This window comes from Pipistrellus hanaki, assembly GCF_964339955.1.
Source record: "Pipistrellus hanaki genome assembly, chromosome: 1".
Lineage (NCBI taxonomy): Eukaryota > Metazoa > Chordata > Mammalia > Chiroptera > Vespertilionidae > Pipistrellus > Pipistrellus hanaki.
In genome coordinates, this window is record NC_140503.1 from 92,522,749 (window position 1) to 92,546,557 (window position 23,809).

Sequence of the window (23,809 nt, forward strand, 5' to 3'; positions counted from 1 at the left end):
TCCTCAGGTTGTGTAGCCTAGCTGAGTGAGTGTAAAAACCCTTTCCCCTTCTTGAGGATACCCAGTCAGCCTGCACCCTGCCAGCTCCAGGGATTGAAAGCAGGCTTTGGTGGTTAGAGGAAACTTTCCAGCTGAGCGAGCACCTGGCTAAAGTAACACGCATCTGTCAGGAATGCTCTCTGGGTGCTGTTCTTGCCAGGAGCTTGCATTCCACTGCGGAGCAATGGTTAGTGCATCTGACAGCTAACGTTGTGGACCGGTAGGAAAAACACACACTCCCCAGTCCCAGCCAACAAATCTGAGTATGATGCAACCGGGTGTGCTGGTACAACAAAGAGAGGCTTAGGGAAACACAAACGTTTAAGCATACAGTAAATAACTACCACCAAGAAAGAGCACACTTAATTACACTTTGGACTTTTCAGTCAGTAAGGACACCTGTATTTAATGCTTTATGAGTCACATGATCTGGTCATTTGAGTTGGGCCAATACAAAGAAAGAGGCACTATTGGTTTTGGTTGAGGTATTGAATTGAAATTTCAGATTTCTTGGTTATTTTCTCCTTTGTCCAAGTTTCCATATTTTCAAAACTCAAGGATTAGTTTTGGGAAGGATGAGAGAAGAAAAATGTAAATACTCGGGAGGATTAAAATCAGATAGCCAGTTGAGATTATAGCCATGGCTTTTGAGTTGGCAAATGAATCGGTTTGAAATTCGTGAGCCTGACCTCTGGTTGCAGAACACTTGTGTCATTGCAGGCCTGGCTGAGGGATGCTTGTTTCCCCCACCCCCGTGCACAAATTTCATGCACCGGCGTCTGGTAATAAGATAAGTAAAGAAAAGGCATGAGAAGATCTTAGAATAATTGGTTTAGAATGAGGGGGAAAATCACAACACTGGGGAGATTAAGAGTGAAGAAAAAATGGATAGTGAATGTTCTCAGTGGTAAAAATTATAAATTTTGACTCCTAAGCAAAATTCTGCTTCTGATGATGACTTAAGATTAATCTATTGACTTTGGAAATATACATACTGCACATCTTGAAGGGTTTCTTTACTTTTAATGGCCTTATAAAATACTGCAGGAGTTACTTAGGTGATTGCTACACTTATGGATATTATTGGTCACTGAATAAACAAAGAAAGATCCAGAAGAAATCTCTTAGGAAAAGAGATCATGGAGCCATTCTAAATATAATTTACTAGAGACCCAGTGCACAAAATTCGTGCACTGGTGCAGTCTCTAGGCCTGGCCGGCGATAGAAGTGTGAGTGTCTGGCATGAAAGGGAAAGTCCCAGCTGACCTCTGGGCCCTGGGAAGCACCTGGGACCCTGGGCTCCCACATACCCTCCTCCTCCTGAGTCATTGAGCCTCCACCCAGCTCCTGCAGAGCTTGGCAGCTGGGCAGTGGCCCCACCCCCTGCCACTGCCACTGGTCACCATCTGCGGGGTGATTGGTCCTGACTCACATATGCCTTGGCCTGGTGCTGCTCGCTCACCTGCTCCATCATCCCACCACAGTCCCATTCTAGTTAGGGCCCATCAGGGCCAGCAGCACCTCCACTGCTGCTCCCTGCCAGCACTGCGTTGCCGACGCCCACCTTGTTTTGCGCCACCCCCTGGTGGTCAGCACATCTCATAGTGAGTGGTCAAACTCCTGGTCAAGGGGACAATTTGCATATTAGGCTTTTATTATATGGGATTAATCAAGAGAATTCAAATTGTCAATATAATAAACATTCAAACCTATAGAAAATTTTTGTGAGTTTTTTTCAGTCAAACTGTCAACAATTGCCCAGAAACAAAATCTCAATGTATTCCAATTTTGCTCCTGAGAATGGCAGTTTTGCATTTTATTTTATACTAGAGGCCTAGTGCATGAAATTTGTGCACTGAGGGGGGCATTCCTCAGCCCAGCCTGTTCCCTCTCACAGTCAGACATCCTTAGTGCTGTTGGCAATGGGCTACCAGACATGAGCGTGGCTTCTGGCTCAGCAGTGCTCCCCGTGTGGGAGCACACTGATCACCAGGGGGCAACTCCTGCATTGAGCATCTGTCCCCTGGTAGTCAGTGCATGCCATAGCAACCTGTCTTTCCACCATTTGGTCAATTTGCATATTAGCCTTTTATTATATAGGATATTTCAATAAAAAGAGCAGATACAAGAGGAAATCCAAGATGGCTGCTGATGGGAAGGCAGGCTGCAAGATAGCATGAGAGTGAGAAAACGAATGGAGAGTGTGTGGACATGAGGGGAGTGTCAGTATTTGTGAGTGAGGGACAATTATATTTCAAGGGACTGAAATCTCTCCCAGAGCGGCTGGTTCTGCTGTAGAGGCCACACCATCTTGAAGGGGAGATGGCTGTGATTGGGAGACTGTGATTGGAGCCCAAGTCTTACCTTCAACCAGGGAGCTCTCGGATATGTCCTGGGACCTTACAACCACAATGCCCAGGAACCAGTTACTTCAGCTGCAAATCCATGACTGCCCGAACTCAAACCTCCCTGACCATGGGTGCCTGGAAGGTCTGCTCAGGGGGACACAAAGTGGAGCAAATTTGTGGACCACTCCTGTGCCTTCTCACAGAGTAGAAGGAAAAGCTGAACCAAAGAGTACCCACCAAGAACTGGCGAATTAAACACAGCTGGCAATCCGCAGACTGAAAAGTCAGATTTTGCCTAGAGAAAGGTGAGATTTGGGATCCAGACTGGAGGGAGAAATGTGCTCAATGGGAACTTCAGAGGAAGACTGCCCCATACAAATTCCTCAGCTGTTGGGGTCAGTGTAGCCCTTGAATGTGGAAGGGGATCCACAGGGCTGCTGGCAGAAGGGGACTCTAGATATTAACCTGGACTGGACCCAGAAAGGCAGCCTGAAGTTCTCTACTGGCTGCACAGAGCCAGGGGGAGAAGACATGCACAAAGTGGTGTGCAGAGTGGCACACAGAGTCATGCACAGAGATGCATTCAGAGACATGCGCAGAGCCAGGATAGAGAGGACTTTTAGCCCCAGATATTAAGATAAAAAACACTGCCACCCAGTCTATTAGAAATAGACTCTTGTGTGTAAATACAACTAAAGGCACACTGAGAACCAAAGAGAGTAGAGAGATCCCACCTGCTTGAAAACAAGGTTGTGGTTTATGACACAGAGGAGCCATGGATTACAGGGAATGAAAATAATGTGCTAACTACCTGCAAGGAAACAGATGTGCCAAACAGAAAGGTGGAGGAAGTGAACGACCTTCACTGCATCACATTTTATTTTTTATCTTTTACTTAAGAACTATTTTTTTTCTCTCAGTTGATTTTACCTTTTTTTAATTTTTATTATTACATTTTTATTACTAGAGGCTCAGTGCACAAAATTCATATATGGGGTTGGGATAATGACCTTAAGCCTAGCCTGCACCCTCTCCAATCTGGGACCACTTGAAAGGTGTCCAACTGCCACTTAGGCCATCAAGGTGGGATTGGGCCTAAATGGGCAGTTGGGCATCACTCTCACAATCCAGGTCTGGTGGCTCCCAACTGCTTGCCTGCCTGACTGCCTGATTGCCCCTAACTGCTTCTGCCTGCCAACCTGATCACCTCATACCCACTCCTTGCCAGCCTGATTGATGCCTAACTACTCCCCTACTAGCCTGTATTCCCCTAACTGCCCTCCCTTGTAGGTTTGGTCCCCCACAATTGCCCTTCCCTGCAGGCAAGGTCTCCCCCAACTTTCCTCCTCTGCTGGCTTGGTCACCCCTAACTGCCCTCCATTGCAGGCCTGATCACTCCCAACTGCCCTTCCCTGCTGGCCTGATTGCCCACAGCTGCTCCCCCTTGCAGGGCTGGTCCCTCCCAATTGCCTTCTCCTGCTGGCCATCTTGTGGTGGCCAGCTTGTGTCCACATGGGGGCAGGATCTTTGACCACATGGGGGCAGCCATCTTGTGTGTTGTAGTGATGGTCAACCTGCATATTACTCTTTTATTAGATAGGATAGAGGCCTGGTGCATGGGTGGGGGCCAATTGGTTTGCCTGAAGGGTGTCCTGGATCAGGGTGGGGGTTCCCTTGGGATATGGGGTGGCCTGGGCAAGGGGCCTGCGGTGGTTTTCAGGCTAGCCATGCTCCCTGGTGACCCAAGCAGAGACCCTGGTATCTGGAATTTATTTATTTTCTACAATTGAAACTTTGTAGCCTGGAGCGGAGCCAAGCCTTTTACTTGCTCTGTGGCTGCTGCCTTTTCTGTTTGAATTTATGTATCTTCTATCATTGAAACTTTGTAGCCTTCAGTGGAGGCCTAGGCCAGCAAGGGCAGGCAGAAATCTTGGCTTCCTCCATTGCCTGGGAAACCCAAGCCTCCCTCCTGCTCTCTGTGGCCGGTAGTCATCTTGGTTGGGTTTGTTTGCATATTAGCTCCAGATTGTCTTGTGGGCATGGCTGGTGGGTGTAGCAGAATGATGCTTAATTTTCATATTACTTTTTTATTAGATAGGATTTTTAACTATTATTATTAATACTATTATTTTACCCTTTCTTAAAAAGTTTTATTTTATGTTGTTTTTTTCTTTATTTTGGAATTAGTATTCTACATTCTATTTTTATTTTCCCTGTGGCATTATTTTATTATATTTCAATTTTTTCTTTATGCCAACCCTCTCTTTCCCACTTTCCCCCCCTTTTAATTCTATTTCTATTACTTTGCTCCTGCTTTAGTTTTTCCCTATCTTTTCTTTTTACTCACTGTTAAAAATTGATCTTACTCATATATCTAATTTCCTCACCCCTGCTCCAAACTTCTCTCTCCTTTTTCTTCACTATCCAAATTCCTTTTTTTGTGTGTGCCTTTTTCTTTCTGTCTGTCTTGTTGTTTGCTTGATTGTTGGTCAGTTTTTTGTTGGTTTGTTTTTGCTTCTATTTTTCCTCTCCTCGCATGTTCTCTTCTTCCACTAATAGCTTAACTAATTCCAATCACCAACTCAGGCCTATCTATTCTCTATTCTCCATTTCCAATAGTAAACAAGTACATAGATAGATTAAGAGAAGGAAGAAATAATATATAAATTTTCTTTTATATATATTTTCATATACATTTTTTCTTTTTTTGGTATTTTATTTTTTATTTGTTTTTATATACACTTATTCTCTTTCTAACTCCTCTACACTGAATTGTGACTATTTCCCCATTCATTCAATTCTTTGACCTTACATTCTAAAAATAAGCTCCACATCCTCAGATTCATCTGGGTGTTTGCTATTTGGAGGTTTGTTGTTTTCATTTTTTGGATTAGTTGTTGCTTTATTGGAGTTTCTCCGCATATTCATATATTTTCTCCTTCTTTTATCTTTTCTTTCTTACATTTTTGTCTTTTCTAAATATCATTTTTTCCCCTCTTTTCTATTTCCTAATTCTCTTTTCTCTGGTGGTCACCTTTATTTGGGTGTATTAGTATTGTGAATATATTTGTGTTTGGTGCCCTGTGCATTGTGTCCTATTGTGTTTTTTGTACTGTTAATTCAATTCAGGAGAGAGCTACAAAAACAGAAACTCTGAGAGAAGAGATCATGAGAAGACAAACAAACAAACAAAAAAAACAACAGCAACAAACAAAAAACAGCCCACTTATGAACGAAAAAAAAAGAGAAAAGAATAACTAGAAAAGGAAGTAAATGAAATGGTGGCAAGCACTATGACAGAGAAAGAAATCAGAGCAATGGTCATAAGGTCATTGAAAAGGATGGAAGACAAATTCAACAATATGTGTAAGAACCAAGAGGAAACGAAGAAGAACCAAGAAGAAATGAAAAAACGACCTTGCTGTAATAAAGAACTCAATAGAAAGCATCAACAGTAGACTAAAATAATTAGAGGACCACATCAGTGAGCTAGAAGACAAGGTAGGAAAAAAATACCCAAGCACAGCACCTTAAAAAATAGGAGGAGAATCTAAGCGAACTTTAGGACAACTCAAAATGAAACAACATTCACATAATAGGGGTACCAGAAGGAGAGGAAACTGACCAAGGAATTGAAAACCTGTTTGAAGAAATAATGACAAACAATACGTGATATAGGGAAGAAAAAACTCACACAAGTCCAAGAAGCTCACAGAACCTCAAATAAGATGAACCCTAAAAGACTGACACCAAGACACATTATAATTAAATAGGCAAACACCAATGACAAAGTAAGAATCTTAAAGGCTGCCAGAGAGAGACAGAAAGTTACATACAAAAGATCTCACATCAGACTACTGATTTCTCAACAGAAACACATCAGGCCAAAAAGGAATGGGATGAAATATACAGTCTTGCAAAGCAAGGGTCTGAATCCAAGAATACTGTACCCTGCAAGGTTATCAATAAAAATTGAGGGTGAAAACAGGAGCCTAACAGACAAAAAAACAAAACAAAACAAAAACCACAAAAAACAACAACAAAAAAACTATTGCCACCAAACCAGCAATTCAAGAAATGCTAAAGAGTCTGCTGTAAAAAGAAGAAATAGGAAGCAAAGAAGGAACACAGGCATAAAGAATAAAAATGGTTACAAACAAGTACCTATCAATAATAACTTTAAATGTAAATGGATTAAATGCCCCAATTAAGGGGCATAAGGTAACTGAGTGGACAAGAAAGCATGACCCAAATTTCTGCTGTCTACAGGAAACCCACTTTAGAACAAAGGACTCACCCAGACTGATGGTGAAAGGATGGAAAAAGATTTTTCAGGAGAATGGGAATGAAAAAAAAATGCTGGGATAACAATACTTATATCTGATAAAATAGACCTCAAAGTGAAGGCCAAAACAAGAGATAAGAAAGGTCACTTCTTAATACTTAAGAGAGCAATTCAACAAGAAGATATAACACTGGTAAACATATATGCACTATCTGCAGGAGCATTACGTTAAGTAAAATAAGACAGTCAGAGAAAGACAATTGTCACATGATCTCACCCATTTGTGGAATATAATAAACAACATAAACTGATGAACAAAAATAGATCCAGAGACAGAGGTATCGAACAGACTGTCAAACCTAATAGGGAAGGTAGTGCATGGAAGAGATCAACCAATGAACTTTTACACATATAAGCATAACCAATGGACATAGACAATAACTGGGTGAAGTCTGGGCTGAGAGGCAGGAGGAAGCTAGAAGAAGTCAATGGGGGGAAAGGAGACATATGTAATACTTTCAACAATAAAAAGTGTTTTTTAAAAAGAAAATAATACTACAGTCTCATTGTCTTAAAAATTATATACCAATATATAAAAATGGTTTTGACATTGTTAAATGAAAAAGGTAAAACTCAAAATTAGACCTGTCATGTTTATTTTATGCATATGTACATGAGGAAAAAGGAAGCAAAAAAGATTAATGTAATTTAATTTGCTTGGTTTATGAGTATATTAAAAATCTACAGTTTACTTTATTGTTATTCCTACTCTATCTTTTGGTATTTTAATATGAGATCAATTCTCACCTGGCCAGCTCTTTGGCTCCTTTAATGTGGCTCTTCCACAAAATACCACGGCCTGGATGAGTCTATTGTGAATAAGTGGCATTAGAAGAAGTTTAAGTTGAAAAATTTGGCTCTCAAAAGAAATTTCAATTGTTTACTTTTGCTATTTGGCTCTGTTGACTAATGAGTTTGCCCTAGAAAATGTATCTGCAATCACACTGCTATGAGAAGTGTCTGAGATTTAGCTGCCCATAGTTTCTTCTGGGATTATTATGGTTTCACAACTTATATTTAAATATTTAATCCATTTTGAGTTTATTCTTGTGTATGATATTCTAGTTTCATTTTTTCCCATGCACCTAGCCAAATTTTCCATCACCATTAATTGAAAAGACTGTCTTTACTCCATTGTATACTCTTCTCTCCTTTGTCAAATATTAATTTAGTGTAATAGCTTTGGTCTATTTCTAAGTCCTCTTTTCTGTTTCATAGATATACATATGCCTGTTATTTTGCCAGTACCAAGGCAAAATATCTAGTGCATTGACTTTGATGTCTGGGAGTGTGATACATCCAACTTTGTTCTTCTTTCTCAAGATTGCTGTAGCTATTCAGGCTCTTTTGTTTCCATTTAGACTTTTGGAGTATTTGTTCTAGAAATGTGAAATATGGTGTTGGTATTTTAATAGTGATTGCATTGAATCTATTGATTTCCTAGGATAGTACAACACTTTAATGATGCTAATTCTACCAATCTATAAGCATGGTATGTTTTTCTATTTGTATCTTCCTCTATCTCTTTTTCAATGTCTTATAGGTTTCCAAGGACAGGTCTTTTTACCTCTTTGGTTAAGTTTATGTTTCAATATCTAATTTTTCAATTCTTGCAATGGTAAAAGGGATTTTTTTAGTTCCTCTTTCAATGAGATTATTATTGGCGTTTAAAAATATGATCAATTTATGGATGTTAATTTTGTATCCTGCTACTTTGCTGAATTCATATATCACTTCTGGTAGTTTTTTGGTGGATTCTATAGGGTTTTTATATACAACTAGTAGCCCAGTGCACAAATTCATGCACATTGAAAGGAAATTAATTAGAAAAAATATTCTAATATTGCTATTCGACCTGTCTCTATAATAGAAGTATCAACCAAATTCACAATCGACAATGACAGATGGAAACACATTTGTGTGATTGGCACCAGCAAAAGCTTTATATGTATTGCACATATGCTACAGGACTCTCTTTCACGGCCCACATAGAAAGAGTTCCAATTCAGGGTTCAGGTTCTGGAGAAGGGCCGCACACAAATGAAAAGAGACTTGAAGAAATTCAATTTGGTGATATGGGGGGCCAGGCGGTAGTGCAACTCTAGTGGGAGAACTACTACCTGCTCTGGCCCTGCCATCCCCTTTTATTGAGGCTTTGGGGAAAACATCTTAGGCAACATAAACAGAAATTTACATGTAGCCCTTAGGCAGGAAATAACAGAAACTTTCACGGGACAAACAAGGTAGATTCTGCTTCAGCTAACAATATCTCAACTAAAGGTTAGAGCAATTAAGGTTGTTCAGCAGCCTTCCTGGCTTCCTGTCAACATCTCTTTTTTAGTGAAACTGATTTGTTTTCCAACAATATGCGAGTCAACTTAGCCTTTTGTAGATATAGAATAAACTTGTTTAATTAGACCTGCTTTCTAATTTGGCCAAACTTTTTTCCAGCCCAGTGAAGCACCCTAATTTCTCTTTCAGGTAATTGTAAGCAACACAGCAGTAAATATTAATCCAAAGAAGATTATTATTGTAGATCATGAAGGAGAGCAAAGGGTAAAATATTTAACTGCAGCAGTGTTTGACTATATTCTGCACAGTGAGAAAACCTGAAGTCATTTTCACGGTCCATCATTTCTTACTACTTTTCAGTCAGGGCAAGTTTCTAAGCTTTCTAAATCTCCATTTTTCTGGCTAATGAAAAGAAAATAGGATTCCTCTGAGTCTCCTATCTATCTCTTCCAGAACTTCTATGAAGATCAAATGAGATAAGGCACGGGAAAATGCTTCACAGACATTTGGTTATAGGGTAAAATTTTTGCACCTGGTTATGAAGAAACTGCAAGGAAGCTAGTCATCACTATGAAGAGGAAGCCAGGCATTGCTACCTGACATCATCACCCGGCTGAACACTTAGCATGATATATATATACATATATATATATATATATATATATATATATATATATATATATGGCATGTCACCTACAAACAGTGAAAAAAAAATATATATGGCATGTCACCTACAAACAGTGACAAATATATATATATATATATATATATATATATATATATATATATATATATATATATATGGCATGTCACCTACAAACAGTGACAGTTTTACTTCCTCCTTTCCCATTTGGATGCCTTTTATTTTTTCTTCTTGCCTGATACAAAGGACTTTGTATACAGTACTATGTTGAGTAAGAGTGGTTAAAGCAGACATCCCTATCTTGTTTCTTTTCTTAAGGGAAAGGCTTTTAGTTTTTGCCCATTGAGTATGATATTGGCTTTAGGTTTGTCATATATGGATGTTATTATTTTGAGGTATGATCCCTCTGTTTGCACTTTGCAGAGTTTTTATAAAAAATGGATACTGGATTTTGTCTAATTTTTTCCCCCCTGTGATTTTTATCTTTCATTTTGTTAATGTGATTTATCACATTTATTGATTTGTGAATATTGTACCAACTTTGCATCCACAGAGTAAATCACTCTTGATCATGCTGTATTATATTTCTAATGTATTGCTTGATCCAATTTGTTAATATTTTGCTGAGGAATTTAGCATTTATGTTCATTAGTGATATTGGCCTATATTTTTCTTTCTTTGTCATGTCTTTATCTGGTTTTTTAATTAGGATTATATTGGCCTCGTAAAAATAACTTGGAAGTACTCCTTTTGAAAAAATTGGAATAGTTTGAGAAGAATTAGTATTAATTCTTCTTTTAATGTTAGGTAAACACCCATATGAAGCACATGAAATTTTGTTGGCTGGGAGTTTTTTGTTTTTTTTAATACTGCCTCAATTTCATTAGATGTGATTGGTCTATCCAGGTATTCTTACTTCTCTTGATTTAGTGTGCAAAGGTTGTAGGCTTATAGGAATTTCTCCCTTTGGTCCAGGTTGTCCAATTTATTAGCATAGAATTATTCATAGCATTTTCTTATAATCCTTTGTATTTCTGTGGTATCAGTCATTACATCACTGCAATTTTTCATTTCAGATTTCATTTATTTGGGTCATCTCTTTGTTTCTTGTTGAATCTGGCTAAAGGTTCATCAATCTTGTTTATCTTTTCAAAGAAGCAGCTCTTGATATCATTAATCTTCTGTATTGTTTTCTTAGTCTTAATGTCATGTATGTGCTCTCATCTTTATTATTTACTTCCTTTTACTTAATCTGGGCTTTTCTTGTTGATCTCTTTCTAATTCTTTTACTTACAGTTTTAGATAGTTTATTAGAGCTTTCTTTTTTTTTATTTAATAAATCTTTATTGTTCAGATTATTGAAATTGTTTCTCCTTTTCCCCCCATAGCAGTCAGTCCTCTCTGCATACACTTGTGTGCATGCCTCCAGACCTCTGCCTTTTGCAGCTCTTCTGAGTTTCCACCTGACAGTCCAGGGTTAGGGTTAAGGTTAGGGTTAGGGTTTTCAATATCTTGCTCACTCTTTCTTCTTCTGTCACCCCTATGTTGTGATTGTTGATACCCTTGAACTTTTCCCAGAGGCTTCTTACTCTATCTTCATGTTTTTAGATTCTTTTTTCTTTTTGCTATTATGATTGTTTTTGCTTCCTCATATTCCAAATCATTGATTTGATTCTCAGAATCCTCTACTGTTGGATCCCTGTAAATTATTTATTTCAGTTAGTGTATGTTTAATTTCTGACTGGTCTTTTTCATGTTGTTAATGTGCTCATTTTCCTTGAAATTCTCACTAAGATTCTTAGAAGTCTCACTAATTCCCTGTAAGTTTTACAAAGTCTCTCATTAAGATCCTTGAGTAACCTTATAACCATTATTTTGAACTCTGTATCCAATAGTTTGTTTCCTTCCATTTCTTTAATTTGTAACGTTTCTTTGTCTCCCCATTTTGACTGTTTCCCTGTGTTTGTTTCTATGTATTAGGTAAAGCTGTTATGTCTCCTGAAATTGGTAGCATGGCCTTGTGTATTAGGTGTCCTTTAGGGCCCAGGGGCTCAGCCTCCCCACTTATCTGAGCTGGTCACTATAGGTATCCTGTGCCCCTATGTGGGCTGTGCGCACAGTCTTGTTGTTGTTGAGCCTTTATTGCTGTTGTTGTTACTGGGAGGAATTGACCTCCAGACCAATTGGCTGTGAGGACCAGCTGCATCTGCAATGGAAAGCTGCTGTGCAGGAGACACTCCTGTGTACCAGAACTTGCTACAGTGGGGCTTTAGTGCTCATTGAGTCTCCCCTTTGAGTATGCCACTTGTGTAGGTATAGAGTTGTAATTTAGTAGGTCTGAAGCTGTCCAGTGGGTTCACTGGCTTTGGGATCTCCCAAGATGTTCAAAGTTAGCTTCTGCCTAGGGCCACCGCAGCAGGAGCTATAGAGAGATATGCAGATGGATGCTACTTGTATTAGACTATGAAGAGCCCAATGAGATCTATCTGTGAAGCAAGGAAGGCTGGTTCTGGTGCTAGTGCCAGGTCTTGGGCCTTTTATTGATATAGTAGAGGCCCATTGCACAAAATTTGTGCACAGGGGGTGGGGTGTTTCTCAGCCCAGCCTGCACCCTCTCCAATCTGGGACCCCTCAAGGGATGTCTGACTGCCCATTTAGGTCTGATCAAGGTGGGATCAGGTCTAAATGGGCAGTCAGACATCCTTCTCACAATCCAGGACTGCTGGCTCTCAACTGCTTGCCTGCCTGCCTTCCTGATTGTTCCTAACCACTTCTACCTGCCAGCCTGATCATCCCCTAACCACTGCTAGTCTGATTGATGCCTAACTGCTCCCTGCCAGCCTATTTGCTACTAACTGCCCTCCCCTGCAGGCCTGCCCCCCACCCCCCAACTGCTCTCTCCTACAGGAGGCTTGGGTCCCTCCCAACTGCCCTTCCCTGCAGGCCTGGGTCCCCCTATCTTCCCTCCCAGCAAACTTGATCACCCCCAACTTCCCTCCCAGGCTGGTCCCTCCCAACTTCCCTCCCCTGCTGGCCATCTTGTGGTGGCCATCTTGTGTCCACATGGGGGCAGCCATCTTGTGTGTTGGAGTGATGATTAATATGCATATTACTCTTTTATTAGATAGGATAGAGGCCTGGTGCATGGGTGGGGGCCAGCTGGTTTGCCCTGAAGGATGTCCCATGTCAGTCAGGGTGGGGTTTCCCTTGGGGAATGGGGTGGCAAGGGCGAGGGGCCTGTGGTTGTTTGCAGGCTGACCACATCCCCTAGTAACCCAAGCGGAGGCCCTGGTATCTGGGGTTTATTTATCTTCTACAATTTAAACTTTGTAGCCTGGAGCAGAGCCAAGCCTTCTGCTTGCTCCATGGCAGCAATCATTTCTGTTTGGATTTATATATCTTCTATAATTGAAACTTTGTAACCTGGAGCAGAGGCCAAGGCAGACCAGGGCTTCAGAAGCTTGGCTTCCTCCATCACCAGGGCAACCCTAGCCTCTTGCTCTTTCCAGCTCTGTGGCTGTCACCATTTCTGTTTGGATTTATGTATCTTCTATCATTGAAACTTTGTAGCCTTGAGTGGAGGCCTAGGCTAGCAAGGGCAGGTGGAAATCTTGGCTTCCTCCATTGCCTGGGAAACCCAATCTTTCCTCCTGCCCTCTTGTGGCTTTAGTCATCTTGGTTGGGTTTATTTGCAAATTTGCTCTTGATTGGCTGGTGGGTGTGGCTGGTGGGCATGGCTTGTGGGTATAATGGAGTGATGGTTAATTTGCATATTACTCTTTTATTAGATAGGATTATGGCATGTTGACTCCAGCTACTGCTTGTTTAAAAGATTTTAGCAAAGTGTGAAGCCTGAGCCAGGACAGACCTTTCATGTGGAAAAGTAACTGCAAACAACTTTGGTGGCACTGTCAATTGGATGGGGAAGGGTCTTAGAGAATCACAGGGTTGAACAAACAGTGTGGGCCATGCTGATGGAAACTCAGATATGGCTGCTAGCCAGATCTGTGATAGGGGATGTCCCAACACAAGAACAGTGACCCCTGCAAGCAACCCTGTTTTTGAGTAAGCTGTCCCCAAGTTCCTGCCCCAATTCCAGATAGTCCAGTTGCTCCCCATATGTCCCTGGTTTTCTCCAAAGCTTCCACCTGGCACTGAAGGTTGGGGGAAGGGGGACCTTGTAAGTTGTTTGTGGGCTCTTTAAGAGGAACGCCTCCAGCAGCCTCCATGTCACTCAGCCACAATTACCACTAGTTTTTACAATCCAAAGTTACTGGGAATTCTCATTCCATTTCTGGAATGCTTGACTGGGGATCTGGTGTGGGAATGGGACCCCATGCTTCTCTTTGGAGGCCTTGGAGATATCCCTCCCAATTAACAAAATGCCACTCATGGGTGTTGAACCAGTTCGATCAACACCTCTTCCCCTCCTAACATTCTCAATGTGGTTTCTTCTTTACTTCTCTGGTTGTAGGACTTCCATTCAACCAGATTTCAGGCAGTTCTGAATGATGGTTGTGTTGTGTAGTTTAGTTGTAATTTTGATGTTTGTGGGAAGCGTTGAGTACTGTTGTTCACCTATGCCACCAATTGGTTCCACCTGGAATTGTTTTCTTAATTTTTCTTTCTGACAATTTCTTATTGGTGTATAAAAATGCTACTGTGAGAGGGGAACACAGCAGCCAACAGGACAACAAGGAGGGAGAGAGAGTGACAGAATAGAGGAGTGAAAGGAATGTGAGTGGACAGATGAGGTATGTGTGTGGGTGAGTAATGGACAGTTAGATATCTCAGGAGTCCTAGAGACTGGCAGATTAGGCTCTCCTACAATAGATAGGGAGCCCAGGCTGCCACCATAGGCAACTATAGGCCAACTCAGCTCTAGCATGGAACCTATGCCAGCCTGCAGAGGGAACAATGGAATACAGGAGTTCTGCCACACTAACATCCAGACCAAATTCAGAAAGTACCCCCAGACCTGTGCAGGTAGCCACTTGCCAGCCATAACCCATGTGGAACCACCACCATGCCTTAGGAGTGAGCAGTGCAGTAACATGACACAGGTCCCAGACATCTACAGAGAGTGCACACTTGATAGACCATCTGAGCTGTGCCTCCTAACTGGAGCCCAATCCCTGCTTCCAAGGATTCCATGTTTCAAGTCCTTGTGCTGTGAGTGCAAGCCAGAGATACCCAACACCCTGTTCCAGCTCTGGTCTCAGTACAGAGCCATAGTCCGGTGCGCACTATGCCCACAGCAGAGACAGAGACTTTGGCTGATGTGTGCTCTACATCCAGAATAGACAGAGCTTCTGGCCAGTGCTTTGCACCCAGAATAGACAGAGCTACAGTGCCTGCCCCACCCTCAGCACATACAGAGCCTCTGGTCAGTGTGCACTCTGCCTCTAGTACAGGGCCGTTGGCCTGTGAGGACTCTGCACCCTGTACAAACAGAGCCTCTGGCCTGTGAGCACTCTGCACTTGACAGAGACAGAGCCTTTTTCTGGTGCAAACTAGGCCCCAGAGAAAAACCGAGCTATCTCCTGGTGTTTAAGCTACCTCTGGGGCACCGAAGAGCTCCTGGTGTGATCTGGTGAGCCCAGCCACAAGGACACAGGACTATCCTGCAAGTGCACTGCCAGAGGGACCTAGGGCACCTTCCTTCCTTGGTTTCTGGGATCATTCATTGAATTGTATGCCAGGGGGTTCTGAGCTCTCATAGAAAGTCTCACACCAGGGGAACAGTGCACATACCTCTGCTGACCCCCCAAAAAACAAACAATTGAGGGAACAGAAAGGGATACAACTCAGAGCAGAGGCAATAAAGGTGTGAAATTCAAGGCAGACCCAGGCCCTAGGATAGCAAGTCCCTACCTATGGTATTTCTATGGACTTTAAACCTTCAGGCCCCAAGCAAGGAGACTAATGCCAGAAAGAAACACCAAAAATGGGGGACAGAAAAACAACCCCCAAAGGAAAGAAAAGGAGGAATCTCCAGAAAAGTAAATAAAGGATATGAAGGTAAGCAATATTTCAGAAAAAGAATTAAGAGTTAGGGTCATAAGTTTCCTAAACTGGCTGGATGAGAAAATCAATTACATATGTAACAATAAAGAGGAAATGAAAACGATATAGTGACAATAATGAACAAAATGGAAGGTTTCAACAGTAGACTAGAAGAAGCAGAGGACCAAATCAGTAAGTTAGAAGAAAGGGTAGAAAAAAAAAAATCCAATCTGAGCAGCAATTGCAGGGAAAAAAATAATAAAGCAGAAAGAGAGCTTAAGGAAGATTTGGAATAACATGAAATGAGGAAATATCCATATAATAGAGGTGCCAGAAGGACAAGAAGAAGAGCAATGATTACAAAAACTAATTAAAGAAAAAATGATGGAAAATTTCTCTGATTTAGGGAATAAAAATGTCACACAAGCACAAAGAGTCCCAAACAAGAAAAACCCAAAATGACCCACACCAAGACACATCATGATTACAATGGCAAAAGTTAATAACAAAGAGAGAATCTTGGGGGGAAACCAAGATGGCGACATAGGTAAGCACCTTAACTGCTGCCTTGCAAACAATTTCAAAACTACAACTAAAAGACAGAGCAGACATCTTCCAGAACCACAGGAAATCTGGCTGAGTGGAAATTCTACAATTAGAAGGAAAGAGAAGATCCTGCCCATCATGTTCCCATCCTTGTACCACAATTCAAAGACCCACTGTAATAAGACAATACATGGATTGATATACAACACACTGAAACTCTTCATGGAAATGAACCAAAAACTATTCGATGACTGCACCCAGCAGTTTAAAGCTGAGAAGCTGAAAGAGAAGCTAAAAATGAAAGAACAAGAAGAAGCATGGGCTACATTTCCCAGACTCCCTTGCATGTGTTGAGCTTCTCATTTTCGATGGAATAGCATGAGGAACATTCTTTAAACTTTGTATGTTTTATTTCTCTCAGGGTGGCCAGTATCTTGACTTATTTATCTGCTTGAAAGCTATTTGAGATGTGTACTGCTCTCCTAAACAAGTGATGATTCTAGGGTGTTTTTGTCTCCAACATACGATTATATAACTAATGTTAAATGTCTTTCTGCATAATAGATGCAACGTGGCTTCTTTTAGGATCTGTCTTGTATTCGAGGTCTTGGTATCCACTCAAACATTGTAAAAGCAGACTATTGTTCCCTGCCACTTAAGTCCACAGACCATGTATGTCCCGTGTCTTGCGGGGAGGGGACTTCCTGTGTGGAGCACACGTGCTGGATTCAGAGTGCTCAGCCGCAAGTGGAAAGCCCGCTGCGTGAGCAGATACACTTCCTGAGAAACTTGACAAGCATTTATCCATTTTACCATTATGAAATTTGCAATTAAAAAAAGATTAGATGCCTTCTCCTTTTGAGGGAAAAAGGGTGCTTTTTGTTGAATAAAGCAGCATCTTCTGTATTTTAATATACATTGTATACATTGTTTGAATTTCCATCTTTGGCTGACAGATGCTCAGATAGCCTTGATTTTGGATGTTCAGTGTGTTTGTGAGAGAGCTTTCTGGAAGACTCTTTCGCCCTAAAAATAGCAACATTTCAATGTTTGGGTGATTGTGTAAAGCTCAAAGTATAAGAACATATTTTGTCTAGGTTTTATTTCTGCTCTTTATTGAAGACAAACATTCACCAAAAACGGGAAAAAGGGTTTTGAGAGAAACTAATTTTCTTTTTTGTTTAAAATATATTTTATTGATTTTTTATAGAGAGGATGAGAGAGGGATAGAGAGTTAGAAACATCGATGAGAGAGAGTCATCGATCAGCTGCCTCTTGCACACCCCCTATTAGGGATGTGCTCGCAACCAAGGTACATGCCCTTGACCGGAATCGAACCCGGGACCTTTTAGTCCGCAGGCTGATGCTCTATCCATTGAGCCAAACCGGTTTTGGCGAGAAACTATTATAATTTTCTTTGACAAGAGTATTATTTAATATTTTGGCCTATTAAAGTTTTTCTAGTTATATTCATATGCCCTGTGCTAATTGTTCAACTTATATATTATTATATAGATACATTGTTTATTCTATACCAACTGATTTCAAAATTACTACATTGAAAATAAACTGGTGACTTTTTCTTCATTAAAAAAAAAAACACGAAGGAAAGAGAAAAACTTATGGAGAATCAGTGGAGCTGCAAAGGGCTGAGGTATGGAAACATGTGCACTGAGAGAAAGGGTGGCTGAGTGCCTGGCTGGCTTTCTTTGAGGGGGAGGAAGGAAGCCCCCAATTGCACTGAACCCCAGTTCTGACTGCAATGAACCCCAGTTCTAGGTGAAACCCTATGGACTCAGGCTCATAAGAGGGGAATCTGGACTGTTATGTAGAGAGAAAGGCACACGGAGACTTGGAGACTCGGGGAAGTCACAGTGAGCTGGGGTCTGGAGGCGTGGGCGCATGAGTGCATGCAGAGAAGACTGACTGCAGAGGTTGCCCCTTGCTCTTCCTAGCGAAAGAGAATAGGAAGCTCCTGACTGCTCTGAACCCTAGTTCCAACTGCACTGAATCCTGGGGACCCAGGCTCTTACGTGGGGAATCTGGAATGTCAGGCCGAAACTTAGGGGAGCAGTGAAAGGCAGAGGTCTGAAGGCATGTGCACAATGGCAGGGCTAATGGAAAGCCAAGACTGTCTGCTCAGCCTTGAGACTCTGCCCCCTCTAAACTGAGCACAGAGGCTTTTGCAATTTTGCAAGTCTGGTCCTATAAGGCTGTCTCCAATACAGATCTCCTGGCGTAGACACAGCTAATACTCATATCCAATTGGCCTGGAGGTCAATTCCTCCCAGTGATACCAACAACAATTAAGACTTAACTACAATAATACTGTACACACAGACTACAAAGGGGTTCACCAAGAGTGTCCACCTCAGGTTAATGGGGAAGCTGAACCACTGGGCCATATAGGACACCTAGCACACAAAGCTACTCTACCAACTCAGGGAAGCAGCGAAAATGTGGAGGCAAAGAAACAGATCACAAATGAAAGAAATGGAGGAAAACAAATGACTGGATATAGAATTCAAAACCACAGTTATAATGTTTTTAAGAATTTCCTAGAAAAGGCCGATAAATTTAGCGAGACAATTGAGGATATGAAAAAGCACCAACTATAAATTAAACATAACTGACTGAAATAAAAAAAAATATTATACAGAGACTCAACAGCAGACTAGAGGAATTTAAGAATCAAGTTAATGATTTGAAATACAAAGAAGCAAAAAACACTCATCCAGAAAAGAAAAGAGAAAAAAGAATCCAAAAAGTTGAAGATAGAATAAGAAGCCTCTGGGGCAACTTCAAGCATATCAACATCAGAATTATGGGGGGTGCCAGAAGAAGAGAGAGAGCAAGATACTGAAAACCTATTTGAAGGAATAATGACTGAATACTTCCCCCACCTGGTGAAAGAAATAGACTTACAAGTCAAGAAAACACAGAGACACCCCCCACCACCCATAAAAAAGGAATTGAAAGAAAACCACATCAAGACACATTCCAAGAGCAAAAGACAAAGAGAATATTAAAAGCAGCAAGAGAAAAACAGTTAATTACCCACAAGGGAGCACCTATACAATTGTCTGCTGATTTCTCAACAGAAGCTATGCAGGCCAGATGGGAGTGGCTAGACATATTCAATGTGATGAATAGCAAGATCCTCCAAACAAGATTTCTCTACTCAGTAAAATTATCATTCAGATTGGAAGATAAGATAAAGAGCTTCACAGATAAGAAAAAGCTAAAGGAGTCCATCACCACCAAACCAGTATTATATGAAATACTGAAAGATATTCTTTAAGAAGAGGAAGAAGAAAAAAAATAAAAAAAAATATGAACAACAAACATGAAATATGGTAGCAATCATACTTGGGTAAAAACTGCTGTTTGAATTTTAACCTTGCCATCTGACTTCGACCTCCGATTACTTGCTTAAACAATAGGGTAGTTACAGGAGATTGACTCCCACTGACTCAGTAGCTTCAGGGGTAGAAACTATAGATAACCTTTAGAGATTAACCTCTGAGTTCTGCTTTTGTATTATGGGCAAGATAGGGCCACATTCCAATGTTCCCAGCCTTTAGAATTTAGAACAAAGGGAAATTCCTGGGGTTTGGAGCTTTAAAAGGGATTGCCTACACCTGGATCAGTGTGGTTGTGTGGGGCCCACCTGCCTGTGGTGCTTCCACGGCCTTCCTGGCCAGTTTTTCAATAAATCCTTACCTGCATTTTTAAAATCAATCTTCAGCCTCCGGTGGTCTTATTTTGAACCCAGGGTTCAATCCCACAACAAAATACATATCTATCAATAAGTGAACCTAAAAATCAAGTGAATTAAAAATCTGAGGAACAGAATGAACTGGTGAATAAAATAGAATCAGGGGCATAGAAAGGGAGTGAACTGATAATTCTCAGGGGGAAATGGTTATGGGGGTGCAGGAAGAGACTGGATAAAAAAAATCATACACCTGTGGATGATGACACTGGGGGGCATATAAAGACAGAGAGTGGGGTTGGAACTGGATGGAGGGGAGCTATGGAGGAGAGGGTACAGAGAAACAATTGTAATAATCTGAACAACAAATATTTACTAAATTAAAAAAAGAAAAGAAAATTTCCCCTACCTGGTGAAAGAAATAGACTTACAAGTCCATGAAGCACAGAGAATCCCAAACTAGAGGAACCCAAAAAGGCCCACAGCAAGTTAGATTATCATTCAAATGCCAAGTTTAAAGACAAAGAGAGGATCTTTATACCCTGTTTTCCCGAAAATAAGACAGTGTCTTATATTAATTTTGCTCCCAGAGATGCGCTAGGTCTTATTTTCAGGGGATGTCTTATTTTTCCATGAAGAAGAATATGGTACACATTTATTGTTAAATGAAAATAAAGGAAATTTATTACCTGTATACGGTATGGTAGTACGGTAGTTGTCAACACAAACCAGACAAACTGTGAATCCTACAGTATCAAGAATTTACTCATTTATTCCATGACAATCATGTCATCATCTTCTGGAACATCATCATAACAATCCAATTCCTGAATTTCCTGGTGAATTTCTTGTGACTCCATTTCTTTCAGAATCAGTGGACCAAATCTCTCATGTTTAGCAATAGCACTGTCTTTAAATGAGTACTTCTTGTCAAGGTAGCCTGCTCACAGTGCATTTGCAATGCAACTGTCAGTGATTTTCTCCCATGAATTCTTCACCCAAGTCACAACTTCTTGCAGTTTAGGTTCCACAAAGTTTCCATGCTGATTTCTCTCCATTCTATTTTCAATGTAGTCATTAATTTCCATGCACAAATTGTCTTTGAATGGCCTGTTTATTGCAATATCAAGAGTCTGGAGATAGGCCGTCATTCCTGCGGCCTATTCTGATCTATTTTTCTTTTGTGAAGAAATGTCTTCATGTCTTTAGCGTGGTGAGTGCTGGCTGCATCCCAGACTAGCAGACCTCTTTGTCTCCCTCGCATAACAAGCGGCAGCATTAAATCGACCCACTTCTTTATAACTGCTTGTGTGGCGCAGGCTTTTTCAGTTTCAAGAATAAAAATGCCCAAAACACGTTCAATCTTTTCCTTCTTGCCCTTAGAAATGATTAAAGGTGGGATTTTAGTGCCATCCAGACGAATTGCCAAGATACAGGAAACATGTGCACTTTCATAAGCAGTGGAGGAAATGTACATGAAGGTGGAACCCCGCTGTTCAATTGTTGTTTGAGATGATTGGCCCATAAACACTGCAGTTTCATCCATAGCAATCATGTTTGAAAGATTGTATTTAGAGAAGTCAGCATCATCAATAAAGGACTTGAATGCAAGTGCTTGCTTAATAACTTGAGTATCTTCCAACCTAAACAATGCTGTACTGGCAGATCTTCTTAAAGACAGTTCACTTCACTGAAGGAAATTAGCCAGTGTTTTTGATGCTTTGAAGTCTTCGGGGGCTATGTCAAACTGTGGTGCCATTCCAAGGGCAAATTCTTGAATCTGAGCCCTATTCACAACCAAAGCTCTCCTGTCAACAATCCATTCACTGATCAGGTCTTCCAGCTCGGAAAATAATGGTTGCCGACCTGATCCACACTTGCGCTTTTTAGCATTTCCCTTGTCCACTTGTTCAATGAGGTTACCATACTCTGCTCGCCATTTTTGGACCAATCGAATACTCAACATCTTCTCTTTGCAGAAAGCAGTAAGATTTTGGCCCCAAGCGTCTTCCACGATTCCTTTCTTGTACTTCACGGAGTAGCTTTTTCTTTTTGTGCTCATTTCTAGGGGTAAAAAAAAGGAATTGGGGTATCAAGGTGGAGGGAGGGGGATCACTTAAAAATGACACAGAGGGGATCAGAGGGGGTAATCAAAATGGCACAGGAGAATCAGAGGGGGGATTACCATTTTAGTAACCCCTTTTGATCCTCCTGTGTCATTTTGATTGCCCCCTCTGATCCTCCTGTGTCATTTTAAATGATCCCACTTCCCCCACCCCTGTGCCACTGAACACCTTCACCAGACATCCCCCTTACCCCTTTTTCAGACATTTACCCCCTGGGGCCTGCCTTGGGACTGTCACTGGGCTTGATGGGGCCTGGATCTGGGCTGGAGCAGGGTCTGCCACTGACTGAGAACCTTCAGTCATCATGGGGGCGGCCGCGAGCATCAGGTAGTGTCACCGACCAGCACTCACCACCTTCACCGCATCCCATCCACTCTAATCCTCCTGTTCTTCTATAGGCATCTGCGAAAGTCTCCTCCTCTCTCTTGCCCCGTGCTCACCACTCACTCTGACCTCCACTCCGCCACCACACAGCAGTGACATCAGGACTTTGCGTAACATCACTGGTTGCTAGATGCCAGTAGGGGCGGCTCTAGCGACCAGTTTACGGTAAATTAATTTTCATTCTGAGACAGAGCCTAGGGGGGCCTTATTTTCGGGAGGATGCCTTGTATTTAACTCAGAAGGAAACCTATAAGTAGGTCTTATTTTCGAAGGATGTTTTATTTTCGGGGAAACACCGTAGCAGCAAGAGATAAACAGTTAATTACATGGTGTACACATGTCACTGTCAGTTGATTTCTCAGCAGAAACTTTCAGGCCAGAAGGAAGTGGCAAGAAATATTCAAAGTGATGGAAAGCAAGAACCTACAACCAAGATTACTCTACTCAGCAAAGCCATCATTTTGAATTGAAGCCCAGAAAAAGAGCTTCATATACAAGAAAAACCTAAAGGAGTTCATCACCACAAAACCAGGAATATCTGAAATATTGTACGGTATTGTTTAAGAAGAGGAATAAGAATAAGAATGAGAATAAGGAGTAGAAGAAGAAGAAAGAGGAGGAGGAGAAGAAGGAGAAGGAGGAAAAGGAGGAGGAGGATATGACTAATAAAATAACAATAAATATCAATAATAAAATATAGCCGAAACCGGTTTGGCTCAGTGGATAGAGCGTCCATCTGTGGACTGAAAGGTCCCGGGTTCGATTCCAGTCAAGGGCATGTACGTTGATTGCGGGCACATCTCTGGTGGGGGGTGTGCAGGAGGCAGCTGGTCGATGTTTCTCTCTCATCGACGTTTCTGGCTCTCTATCTCTCTCCCTTCCTCTCTGTAAAAAATCAATAAAATATATTTAAAAAAATAATAAAATATAAAAATAAACGTATAAGAAATCTAATAAATGAAATAAACTGGGGAACATAATAGAATCAGAGTCATGGATACATGGAATAGACTGATGAATTTCAGAGGGAAGGGGATTGGGAGTGGGAAGAGATTAACCAAAGATGTTATATGCATAAATGCATTACCTATGGACAATTAAGTGGTAAAAGCGTAGGATGGGCGGGAACTGGGTGGAGAGGGCAAAGGGGGAATAAAGGAGGATATCTGTAATACTCTCAACAATAAAGATTTTTTAAATGGGGTTTATAAAAAAAGAAAACAATTCCATTTACTATTGCAAAAACAACAACAACAATAAAAGTAGTCCACCAACTTACATTATGAACAAGAAAAAACTCAAAAATGATAAAAGTCTAAACTACAAGTTGTGAAACCATAAAAAATTCTAAACGAAAACATAGGC

The 23,809-nt window shown here is 41.1% G+C and overlaps 1 protein-coding gene across 1 annotated transcript in view; it reads left to right on the forward strand.

Annotated features, from left to right (window-relative positions):
* The window catches only part of LOC311618793 (uncharacterized protein), a 78,130-nt gene extending 70,947 nt beyond the window's left edge, over positions 1 to 7,183 (forward strand). Inside the window, exon 12 of the mRNA XM_084876422.1 lies at positions 5,517 to 7,183. Within this exon, the coding sequence (XP_084732548.1) occupies positions 5,517 to 5,644 (128 nt within the window). The 3' untranslated portion in view covers positions 5,645 to 7,183. The remainder of the gene's footprint in view (positions 1 to 5,516) is intronic.
* The last annotated feature ends 16,626 nt before the right edge of the window (positions 7,184 to 23,809 follow it).